At 35.9% G+C, this 12,898-nt stretch overlaps 1 protein-coding gene across 5 annotated transcripts in view; it reads left to right on the top strand.

The window, feature by feature from the left end:
• The window catches only part of CLHC1 (clathrin heavy chain linker domain containing 1), a 64,851-nt gene that overhangs the window by 3,593 nt on the left and 48,360 nt on the right, over positions 1–12,898 (top strand). For 4 of the 5 annotated variants that reach the window (XM_069071726.1, XM_069071727.1, XM_069071725.1 and 1 more), the window contains exons 2-4: positions 6,645–6,911; positions 9,459–9,646; positions 11,824–11,954. In XM_069071726.1, coding sequence (XP_068927827.1) covers positions 6,729–6,911; positions 9,459–9,646; positions 11,824–11,954 — 502 coding nt within the window. In that variant the 5' untranslated portion in view covers positions 6,645–6,728. The remainder of the gene's footprint in view (positions 1–6,644; positions 6,912–9,458; positions 9,647–11,823; positions 11,955–12,898) is intronic. The other variant, XM_069071729.1, reaches the window with a different exon arrangement.

Raw genomic sequence — 12,898 nt, 5'->3', positions numbered from 1 at the left:
GATAAATAGGCCCTTACTGCAGTAAATAAAGTGACAGCTCTATTGATTTCAGCAGGGACATAGTATGTTTCTAACCCAGTCTGCAATGCATGGAGTACAGTGCTATAGTTCTGGTTTTTAAGTTATTTATAGAGTTGGAAAAAAATGATAGCAGGGATTTTTGGTCCCTTCTAAAGAAGTAATTAACTTTCCTTTACACCTGTTTGTTAAGAGCTGGTTTAAACCATTTGGTGGTGTTATTTAGGCATAATTGATTACTGCTATTGGATAACTCACTGGGAATATTTACAAAGGTGAATTAGGGATTTCAGGAAATCACATTATAATCCATTATACTATTAAAACAATAGATTTGAACTTGACAACTATTGTGATTATTTGGGGTTATTCAGACAGGACTCAGGAACTAACCTATAGGCCAATTCTTGTTAGATGATAATCTCTATATTTTAGAATATATAATTGTTTCAACATTAAATGAAGACTTTTGGGGTCCCAAATTTGTTTAATTTTTAATCAATAAATTTGACAGAAGACCAGTTGCTTAGCTTTCCTATTAGTACTTTAGTTAAAAATGAGGAATTTAGCCCTATGGCTAGATGTTTGGGTTAGAAGTGGATGTTTGCTTCAATGAAGTTAGGTTCTTCTTTGAGGAGATAAGATTTTACACATTTGAAAAATGTTAAATAGCAGGCAGTTTGGTATAGTGGATAGGGCTCTGGTAATGGAGTCAGGAAGATTTGAATTCAAATCCTCTTGACCTTAGTTTCCTCATCTGTAAAATGAGGATAATAATATTTTCCTTACAGTATTATGAAGATTAAATGAGATAATATTATGTAAGGTGCAGTTGTTTGTCCTTCATTCTCAAAGAGGACCATGATCTCAGGAAGGTGATGCAGTGACCAGCAAATGAATTGGATTTAAATGAGGGAGGGCTGTGCAAGGCCACCAACCTTATTGTCTCCTCCAGAGCCATCTGAGTCCAGTGGCTAGCTATAGATCAGGACAACTGGAGATGGCCCAGGGTGCAGTGGAAGACCTTGGCCTTTTTAAGCTAAGGAGGTCTCACTTTGACTGAGGTGCATTGTAAACCTTAAAGAACTTTTCAAATGTGAGTTATTATTAGTATTACTTTCTGTTACAAGATGATTAAATATAATAAGGTACCAAAATGTATAGTGTAGACAGTAAATACTAAAGCCATTCAGGAAGAGGAGAGCTCTGTGTTGCCTGAAGTTATGGAGGAAGTAGAATTTCTGATGGACATTTGATGATATGATAGGATTTTAATGGGTGGAGGAAAAGAACTGCATTCCCGGAAGGAAAACAATATTTTGTTTGAATGATACAAACAATTTTTTTAAAAAATTAAGTACTTATTTTGTGCAAAGAGCCTTGTACTATGTTTTGGGGGCTATATGAAATTTAGGTAAGATAGTCTTTGTACTCATAGAATATATAGTATATGGAGATATGGTACATATACTTCAACAGAACTACAAATGTGGGTAGTTCCTACAAACTATTGGGGGGGAGATAGTTTATTTTATACATAATATACTTCACACTCTTGCTCTAGAGATCAAGAAAAAACAATTTTTTTTTAAAATTTGGTACCTACTAAGTTTCACTGTGGGTAGTTAGTTCCTACAACTATGAGCATTGCAACTATCCCCTCTTTCTTAATTCAAAGTGTTTAGAATCCTAGATTTAGATTGGGAAGAATGCAATACCTTAAAAAAAAACTCCCCCCCAAATGAGGAAACTGAGGCCCAGAATGTTAAAGTGATTTTTCCAACATCACACAGGTCATAAGTTGCAGAGCTGGGATTTGGACCTATGTATTCTGACATCAAATCCAGTGTGCTTTTCTTTGAACTCCTGTCTGTGTCTCTACAAATGCTCCCTGGGGAGTTCCCTTAATGTTCTCAGAACTTCCTCTAGATATTATGTAGTTACTAGTAGAGCACATATTTTTCATCTGCTAGCTTTCCCTTCTCTCAGTTTGTACTTGGTCTACCTCTTTATATAGTCCATCTTTTGTGGTGGTGTACAACTTTAATTTTTTCAAGTTTGTAATATTCCATGACTTGCAGCCATCCAATATCACCAGAAGAATATGAATGTTAAAAAAATAAGCCTTGGTTTCAGGAAGGGACTTGAAGTCATTAAAAACACTGTATAATTTTCCATATGCAGTATTGCTTGAATTTTCTTCCTATTCAGTCAGTGCTGGACCCACTTCAATTGTCCAGTTGCAGTGTATGTCCAAGACCAATATACTGAAGAGCTTTGTGGGCTATCCATACAATTGCATATCACAATATGGACAGCAATCATTCTTCATTCACTTGGTTTTTCCAAATTCCTTTGAAAAATTAGGGTTCTCATTTAGGATTCTCTGTGGAGAATTTAGAGCTTGATGAAATCCTTAAAATGTCATCCATAGACAGCAGCTGGAGAAGCTTACCATGCATAGCGACTTTGAACTAGCTATTCTCCCTGTCATTGGTAAATACCTAAATAGAGCTCTCTTTTTAGTGCCTCAAACGATATAAATAATCAGAGGATCATTAAAGTTACTTCTGTTGTTTCACCTTTCAGGGACTCATGTAAACCACAAAGACCCTTCGATGATTTTAACATATGCCTGAGAGACACCTTGTTGGAAAACCATCTTTAACCCAATGCTTTTTCATAGCCAAAAAGCACAGAGGGATCTGATTAGCTCTGAGCCTTTCAGTCAGTTATAGATGTATAAAGAATATAATTTGCAAAATTGCCTCATACTTTCTTTAATGATCACCTCCATCCAGTCCTTATAATGATTTTGTAAAGATGGGAAAATGGGCAGATTGGGGTCAATACCTACTGATATGTTCTCAGTTGTTTTTGCCATGGTAATAATATCTGTGAAATCTTCCTATTGATATCCTCCCCTCTTTCAGATAGCTTGAGGAACAGTACCTCAAAACTATTACCTCTAGAATGGACTCCCTACTTGTTTAGTTCAACAGCTCTTACCATCTTTTTTGTTTTCCTTAGTGCCCTTTTGGGTCTTTGAGGTGATGCAGTGGATAGAATGCTGGGCCTGGAATCAGGAAGACACATCTTCCTGAATTTAAAAGACATTATTAGCTATGTGACCCTGGGCAAGCCACTTAACCCTGTTTGCTTTAGTTTCATATTTGTAATGTGAGTTGGAGAAGGAAAAGGCAAACCACTCCAGTATCTTTGCCAAGAAAACCCCACATAGGGTCACAAAGAGTCAGGCACAACTTAAGCAACTGAACAATACTGCTATTTTGACTTCCTCATACAGGACACTGGAGAATGTGATAGTAGAGGCCAAAAGTAGTGGATCCATTGTCATTGATGGAGAAAATAATTATGATAATCTAAAATAAATCCCTGCAGGCTGCATATTGACTTAGAAAATCACAAATTAACATTATCTTTGTTGTATTTTTATTTTGTTAAACATTTCCCAATTATATTTTCACCACTTTATTTATTAGAAGCTTTAATGATATTTTCTGTTTTATATATTACCATTATATCCTGTGTATCCTTCCCTTTTCCTCTCTCAAAGATCCATCCTACATGACAAATGATATTTTTGGAAAGGAAAAAAGTCAGCACAAATGATTGATACTTTGGAAAAGGTCCAAAAACATGTGCAATGTGTAATTCTTGTGGACCTTCTATCTCCTCAGGGGTAGGCTTACTCTGAGTCCCACTTGATCTCCTTTTTCCCCCAAAACTTTCTTTGTTCTTATTGTCTTTAAAAAAACCCAAAACATTTCCATGTATACCACAGAACATGAGAGGATTCAATATAAAACAAATTTCCATTTCAGGAAAACCTATATAATAAACATTACACACTGTTTTCAAAGCTACCCAATTTTTCTTTGCTTCCTTCTAGGTTTTCTTTTGTTCTCTGCTGTATACTTTTTGCTTTATTTTTTTTTTTTCCTTCCCCTGCCTCCCACCCAAAAGAAGACTACAGTTAAATTTGGATATGTATATACATATACAAAGATATCTATAAACATATGTACACATATATAGTCATACACATATATGTAAGACTGTACTGAGCTTAACGTAATAAAGCATTAGTGCTCTTGCACTTTCGCAGTCACCAGTGGAGTAAAGCAAGGGCATATGCTGGCTCCCATGCATTTTAGCATGTTGGTTTCAGCAATTTTGTCACATGCTTTCAAAGAATGAAAACAGCCTCAAGGTCAGCTACTATATTGATGGTAAATTATTTAACTTGAAAAGGCTACAAGCCAAGAGTAAAGTGGAGGGAGAGTTGGTGCATGACTTTTTGTTTGCAGATAATTGTGCATTCAGTACAGCCTCTGAGGCTGAGATACAACAAACTATGGAACAATTCCCTGCTGCTTTTGCTAGTTTTGGCCTAACACTGAAAAGCAAAAAACCCCCCCAAACCCCACAGCTTCTCCACCAGCCAGCACCACACTTTCCACACATATGGAGCCATTGGTTACAGGAAATAAAATTTTGAATACTATGGGTTTGCTTGACATTATACTTTCCAGAGATATCCATAAAGATGAGGAGGTAGAGCTAGCTCCAAAGGAAAGTGTGGGAGTGAAGAGGTATTAGACTGCCTACCAAACTAAAGGTATAGAGAGTCATTGTGCTGACCTCAATGTTGTGTTCCTGTGAAACCTGGACTGTCTACCAGCAACATGTCAGAACATTGAATTGCTTCCCTTTGAATTGTCTTAGGAAAATTCTGACGATCACCTGGCAAGATAAGATATCAGACACAGAGGTCCTTTCTTGAGCTAAACTGCCAAGCATTCAAACTACTCCACAACTCCAATGGGCTGCCCATGTTGTTCAAATGCAAAATGTATGTTTGTCTAAAAGACTTTTACAGAAAACTCACACAAGTCAGGTGCTTATGTGGTGGTCAGAAGAAGTGATACAAGAACATTCTCAAGGTCTGTGATGAACTGAAGAACTGATTGCATGACATGGGAGACAATGGCAAAGGGCTGCTCAGCATGGCATGTCTGCATCAAAGAAGGTGTTGTGTGCTTTATGAGTGAAACAGAATTGCAGTAGCTCAAAAGAAATGTGAGATGTGCAAATTTAGAGATATCTCCCCTCCACAAGAGCCTACCTACTGTGTTTGTATTGGTCTGATTAGCTGGACATACTGTACCTTGACCCCAATGTAAGGTTATTCAAGAACAAACAACAACCAACTATATATACATATCTAGATATATATGTATTTATATACACACATTTGTATGATTTTCTCCCTTGCCCTTTTCAGTTTAAAGTGCTTTTGATTATATTTTCAAGCTACCAAGAAAATATCTTTTCTACCATAAGATCTTTCTGATATCTCTAATTGTTAAGAAATCTCAGATTCCCCAAATTACCTTTCTACATATATTGTATTTGCTTATATTTGTGCATATTATCTCCCTCCATTTATAAGCTCCTTGAGAAACTTCTGTCCCACTCTTCTGATTGGTGAGTATTTCTCCTGGCTCACTATTTAGGAAAGTCCTACTCTTTGACCTTCACAGCCTTATCAGCCACCTTGCTGCCCTTGTACCTGTTTGTTTACGTTGGTCACCTTGTCACCTTCCTGTACCCCCTCTTCTCCCACCTTCTCTCCCACACCCCAACTTCAGCCATTTTTTGTCTTTTGCTCTGGGAATAGTAATTGAATTACTGCTATCTGGAAAGGAAATATCATTATATTCCCTCTGGTTCCACACACCTTTACTATGATTCCACAAACCAAGGGCAGGGACTGTCTTTTGTTTTTGTATCCTCAACATTATACTTAGTAAGTACTGAATAAATATTTCTCATTCATTCATTATTCAAGAGTTGATACTGCCCCAAATTCACCATTCTGCAAATAAGTTGGCGATAAGTTTCTATCAGCTTTGTTAGGCTGGTCCTCAGTAGATAATACAGTTCATCACTGGGCCTGTACTTCAGGGCTTCCTAATTTAGTAGGGCCTCCAGAGTGTGTGTTTCTTTGACATAGCCCTTGAGAACCCACAATCACTTATATTCCACATTGTAGTACTTCTCATGTAGTATAAGTTGTTAAGATCAAATGATATAAAATTTATCCATTATAACGGTATAAATTTTATATTTTCATATATGTATATGGCAGCTTTTATGACTAAGTAGGAAATAGCCAATGAAAATTTTTGAGCAGAGGCGTGACACTGATACCAAAAGCAAATTCTCCACGAGGTGAAAGGGATGAATTTGGGGGAGTGGAAAGTAGAATTGACAAGACCTGCTAGAAGGCATTGCAGCAGTATCAGATCCCTCAGTATTGAGGGCCTCTTCTGGAATGGTGGCAGTGGGAATAGAGAGGATGGAACAGATTTGAGAAAGATTTTGGAGGTAGACTGTTACCAAAAAGAACTTTAGACCACATGGCTAAGTGTAATAGTCATAGATTTTGTGACTCAGAGACATCCATATAAAATCTTTTACTTTACAAATGAATATTTTTAACTTCCTGACGTGAAGTGAAAAAGATTAGAAAATTGGCATTAATTTGTTTATGTTCCTGTTTATTCAGCTTTATTCTGATGACTTTTTTTTTCTTTCAGGGTTTGATCAAAGTGTTGACTTTTTTGCAAAAGCGGAATCAAATTTAAACTTTTATCTGGGGAACAATTGCAGAGTGTTAAGGAATGTCTGTTCAAGAGTTTGCGATAAATAAACATTCAATTCTCCCTCCTATCATTAGTAATTATGATAAGGAGTTTTTGGAAAGAATGCAAAGATATATAATTATGGAAACTGAAAGAGTGGGCTGTACTGATGAAGGACCAGCTGATGAATATTTCATCATATACCGAAATGTATTTGACAAGGTAATATAGTGCTTTATGAATTTAAAAAATTTATTTATGAATGACATTCTCTGACCTTCTAAATGTTATACTTCTTTCTAATGAAACAGATTCTATTTCTACCCAAGGAAATGGTTTCTAAAGGAGATAAATATGTAGTATAGTGTAAGTAGTAGATTATAAATGTTAGTACAGTATTAATGACTACTTGTTAACTTAACCTAAGCCCAATCATTTCTCCTTCTAATAAGTCAATTTTGATTCTTAGACCAGAACCTGGTTATATAGGCCAGCTACATTCTGATTTTTTTTACTCTAAAGTACAAGTTGTGGCATTTTTATATTATCAGTCTCTGTCATCTGTCAGGAACAAGCTTGGAAACAGGAACCTGTTGTAATTTTGTTGCTGACATTTTGGCCTAACTTTAATCTAGGAATTTTGGATTGTAGTTTAGTCAACTGAGAGAGGTCTGTTCTGAGCTAGAGGTTCGGTGTATAGGTATAGGTTTGGTGAACAAGACATTAGATCATAGTTGCTTGTTGGACAGATTTGACATTGCTCCCTAGGTTCTTGATCCTGGTTTTCTGTGCCAGTTATGTGCCATTGCTTAGGTCATCTCCCTACCTGAAATGTTTTCCTTCCTTACCTCCACCTCTGGAAACCTCAGGCTCAGGAAACTTTCAGGGCTCAGGTCAAATGCCAGCTCCCTGATTTTATTGATTTTTCCTGCCTCCATCTGTGAAGGTGCCCTCTGAGACTGCTCAGTATCTGTGGATGAGATGCTTTACCTAGTAGAATGTAAACTATGAAGGCCAGAATCTGCTGATTTTGTTTTGTATCTCTAGCATCTAGCTCGAGTCCTGTAGTGTAGCAGGAGAAAGGGACAGAGACTTGTGAGCTCATTAGCATAGGGAACTCCCAGGTGAACCCTCTACCCCATCCGCAATCCAATTCTGATTAGCACCTTCTTTGCCACTTTATAGTGCTAATTAGAGGGTTGCTTTGGGAACTGAGAAATTAGGTGACTTTTCCTGGGTCACACAGCCAGTATGTCATTGGCAAGACTTTAACCCAGATCATCCTGGTTCCAAGGCTGACTTTCTGTCTACTACATCATGATGCCTCTCAAATCATACGAGAATTAAAAGATTTAATTCATTGAATAATTATTTTTGTGGTGATAATGGACAGATCAAGGACAGGGAGTGGTTGTTTGTTTTTGTTCACTCCTTTCAGTCAAGTCTCACTCTTTGTGACCTCATTTGGGGTTTTCTTGGCAAAGATACTGGAGTGGTTTGCCATTTCCTTCTCCAACTCACTATGTAGATGAGGAAACTGAGGCAAACAGGGTTAAGTGACTTGCCCAGGGTCACAAAGCTAGTAAGTGTCTGAGGCTGGATTTGAACTCATCTTCCTGACTCCAGGCCTGGCACTTTCTCCACTGTGCCATCTACCTGCCCCAGGGAGTGGTAGGCACTTAGTAAATGCTTGTTGAATTGACTTGAATCGTATTAATTATAGATAGAATAGTTTTTACTTAACCTAATGCTGACTGATCAAGGAGAACACTCTGTACAGCCAGAACAATATTTACAGACTTGTAAAATAACCAGGCATAGAACCTGATACTTTTTTGCCTTTTGAAGTTAGGATCACAAATACAGAGTTTTCATTTATTCATTCAAGAATTATACCTTGCCTAACTGTCAAAAGACAACCCTTTTGAACTTACAGATTAAAATATATTATAAAACAAAATTTCATTTGAGGATAACATTGAGGATAAAATAACAAAATCTGTCTGAAAGATACAACAGTGCTTTCGGACATCTCAGTGAACAGATTCCAGCATTCAGACAACAACTTAGTTTTTTTTGGCTAAGGCAGAAAAGAAAACACTTTGGGGGATATATAGTTCACCTAACTAAAACGATAGCACTGAAAGTCTTTTTAAAGTTTGTTGTTGCTGTTGTTAAAAGCTCTAAATGCCAAACATCCATGAGCAGGCTTTTTTTTTCCTCTTGTGTAGCAACCCAGGCACTGCATGTTTTCAGGTTTAAAATATTTTAAATGAGTTTGCTACTAGCTTCAGAAAAGAAAAACCCCACCCAGATTTTGCTTTTTGTATTTCTATTTTATAAAATGCCATTTTTTGGGAAAAGAAAAACCAATATGCTTTAAGTGAGATTAAAGGTCCAGTATTAAGAAAACTTAGCCTGATATTGGCTTTAGCTGGCTTTGTTTAGGGTGTAAAACTGAAATAGTTTTCCCCAGCATATTATAAGATCTTTAAAGATAAGAACTGTTCTATCTCGTTTGCATTTCTCCCCACCCCCTCAACAGTATTTAGTCAAATGGTCTGTACACCAGGTGCTTAGCAAATGATGGTGATAAATTAAAAATTCCAGTTGTAGTTTAAGTTTGCTAAATGTTTGTTAAATGTATGTAGAGTTCTAATTCTAATCTCATATCATTTCAAAGTGATCTGTGATACTGTTTGCAAGGCTTTTGTTTTATGTTCTCTTAGAATGAATTTAGTACCATAGTCAGGAAAATAATGTTTTCAGATAATAGAGCATGTCACCGCATACAAAACTATTCTTACTTCAATCAAACAAGAATATGATTCATTCATTGAAACAATAAAGAAGGGTCAAAGAAATGCATTTTATCTTCATGGAAAGCTGAAAGTTCTGGCAGCAGAGCCCACAACACTGGTATATCATAGGAAAAGAGTAGTCCAACTAGAAGCAAAGTAAGTATATTAATTTAGATTAAAAGATCATATGAATTAATGATTACATAATAATCAGGCAACACAACTGTAGTTTAGTGGTTCTCTACATTTGTTGGTATTGTTATACATTTGATTTCTCAGAAGTTCTTATCTACCTCATGAAAGTAATACATTCCATGTATATATGCATGTATATATTTAAGTTAAAGTGAATTTAACTTATTTTAATTTTGAGAATTTTATAATACCCTTAAAAATAAAGTGAGGTATTCTGGGGAATCAGTGTTTTCTGTAGGTAATTTTTCACATACTTGATTTAGTTATAATTCTGAACCTGGCTGTACTACCTACATGAAGGGGCTTTAATCCTGAAATGTATACATGTTAGTAACATACAGTTAGGTGGTAGAATGCTCATTCTTGTGAAATTTTCTCAAATACAATTTTTTGAGGTAGTCTGGAAAATTGCCAATGAATCAGTTTTGTAAGTAGTTTTATTTTTTTTATTTATTTAGCTTTTTTGGAGGGGGAAGGTTGGGCAATTGGGGTTAAGTGACTTACTCAAGGTCACATGGCTATTAAGTGTGTCAAGTGACTGAGGCCGGATTTGGACTCAGTTCCTCCTGACTCCAGGGCTGGTACTCTATTCATTGGGCCACCTAGCTGCCCCTGTAAGTAGTTTTAAATCAGCATTGAAAATCTTGAACCAGTTTGTAGACTTTCCATTATCCCTTTTCATACTACTCTGCAGTTTCATAGAGGAAAGTTGCATTCAATGGTTAATCAACCTGAGAAAACTCATTCTTACCATCATACCTAATTTTGTATTAACTTTATTTAACAAAGGAATAATTTAAAATGAATCTGTCTTGTGAGGCCTGACTTCTACTTCCACATTGATGGTAGAATAGGAGAAAATAAGTCTGAAAATGCTAAGAATTAAGTGCTTTTAGTATTGACTAACATAAGTGTGAGTACTGTAACTATGAAATCTTTATACAGTGACATACTGTTGGAAAAGCTGAGCCACATTTCATTACTGAGGTTCCCACAATGAGTGAAAGCAGAATACAAATGGTAGGCAGCGAGGTGGTGCCATCCTGGTGCCAAAGGGTGCTGGACCTGAAACCAAGAAGATTTAAGTTCAAATTCAGCCTTAGATATTTAATAGCTGTGTGACTCAAGGCAATTAATTTAACCACTATCTGCTTCAGGATCTTCATCTGTAAAATGGGGATGATACCTCCCAGGATTGTTGTGAGGATCAAGTGAGATAAAAAAAAAACATTAAGTGTTTTGCAAATCTTGAGGCACAAAGTAAAGGATAGCTCTTCTTATTAAGTTACCGCTAAATGGAAGGCTGACTCCTTGGAGAGGAAGAATAAGAGCTGGTAAAATTAGTTTTACTGTGTAACCAAAGACAGTAAGAAACCTTTCTTGAGATGCTTGGTTGCCTTGTCTTACAGTGTTCATGATGAGAAAAAATAAACAAAATATGTGAAGATTATTGTAGCTTATGTATTATCTGTTGAAGGAGATAAACAGGTACAGGGTTTCTCTGAATTGCTTAATAAGATCTCTCAGACCAAGTTAACATTATACTTTGATACTCAATGATGTAATTGCAAAGATTGATAAAGAGAAAGATGGGAAAAGTTATGTCAGAAAAGATGATTTAAGTTTAGCAAACAAAGGAAACAAAGTCTTGTTGATTTCTCTGATGAAAGACCATCTTTTCATGCCAATATGCTTCTGGCAATGCTATATGGCTTCCGATTGCCAAGGCATCAAAATGTGTCTCATCCAAAGGGGAGTAGAGAGAGAGAGGCGTATAGTGGGCATGATTAGTCTCTAGTTTGTGAATGTATAATAGAAAGGGTTTTAGTTATTAAAAAGTTGCTTGAATCCATGCTTTCTAGTATTGTAATCATGCCCAGTATGAAATTTTAGTAACAGTTATAATGAGAAAAAATGAAGTTAGTTCACTTTTTCAGGTCACCATTTTACGAATAGCCACCTATCAAATAATCTTAAGTATTATCTGAAACCAGTAACCAAAACTCAAGGTAACACTGAATAAGATGAAAATTCAAAATAAAAGTAATTATTTAACTAATTTTGCTGATCCAGAGAGTTGAGTCATTTGAATGAAATGAAAGAAATCCTTTTTTCTTTCTTTTTTTTTTTAAATTCAGGATAAGGGTTATTGAAGCTAATTCCTCACAGATTCAAATGCAACTAAAGAAATTAAGACAAGTTAGGAAAAAGGGCGTTGTAAAAGAAGTAAACCTCACAACTACCATAAATCCTTCAAGGTCCATTCCAGGTAAAGTATTTTACTTAATAAAGAGAGTGAGATGTTTGAACTGTTTCCCTTTGTAATGTGTTAAATTCATATGTGTCTAGATTAAATTCTGTGTGATTTAGGATTAATATGAGTAGATACAGATTTGCCTTAAAAAAAAGTGTACATTTATTTAACAAGCACAAGAGTCCATTTTATTTAATGGATTCTAGGAGGAAACAAAAAATATTAGAAAACATGGAAAACCCTTGAGGAGTATATAGTCTGGTTGCAGAGATAAATCAGAAACCTATAAAAATGCAATAGTACTGGAATATATTGTGGGAGAAATATTTTTGATTTTGACATTATGTTGCACTCAGTCCCTTTCTTCAGTATTATATTAAATCCAAGATGTCAAATTTAAAAAGACTTTTGATAAACTTGATAAACCTATAAACTAATGAAAATGCAAAATTACTCTCAGCATGGAGTCAGCATGATTAAGCAAAATGTATGCCTACCCTTTGCTATAGATTAATGACAGTCTTAGTTTAGTTTTCATCATTTAACCTTTTATAACTAACTGTAATAAAGCTGCTCTGTCAGATGTGTCTTTGGCTACTGTAATGTAACACCAAGGAAAGGCAACTTCCCAAGGTTCAGAATACCAGCATAGGTGCTCTCCATTTTATTCAGTGACAAACCAAGAACAGAGAAGATCAAAATATGACATCATTCCAAATACAGCATTTACTAAGCGTGATTAAATAATCTCCAAGTACTACCCCACCCCAGGACCTTCCATTCATTCAATCAATTACAAAGTCCCTGTTCTAAATACTACTCCACCCCTAGGCTGTACCTTCATTTAGTCTATCACAAAGCCCCTCTTCTCAAATGGAGATTAATTTCCAACCATAATAAAGTACATTCATTTGTTCAATCATAGAACACAAAAAAGGTCAAAAGTTCCCCACCCCTGG

The sequence above is a fragment of the Petaurus breviceps genome, unplaced genomic scaffold (assembly GCF_028583685.1).
Source record: "Petaurus breviceps papuanus isolate PSGF00001 unplaced genomic scaffold, PetGlider_PUasm1.0 90842, whole genome shotgun sequence".
In the NCBI taxonomy this organism is placed as follows: Eukaryota; Metazoa; Chordata; class Mammalia; order Diprotodontia; family Petauridae; genus Petaurus; species Petaurus breviceps.
This window is presented reverse-complemented; position numbering and strand designations above follow the sequence as displayed.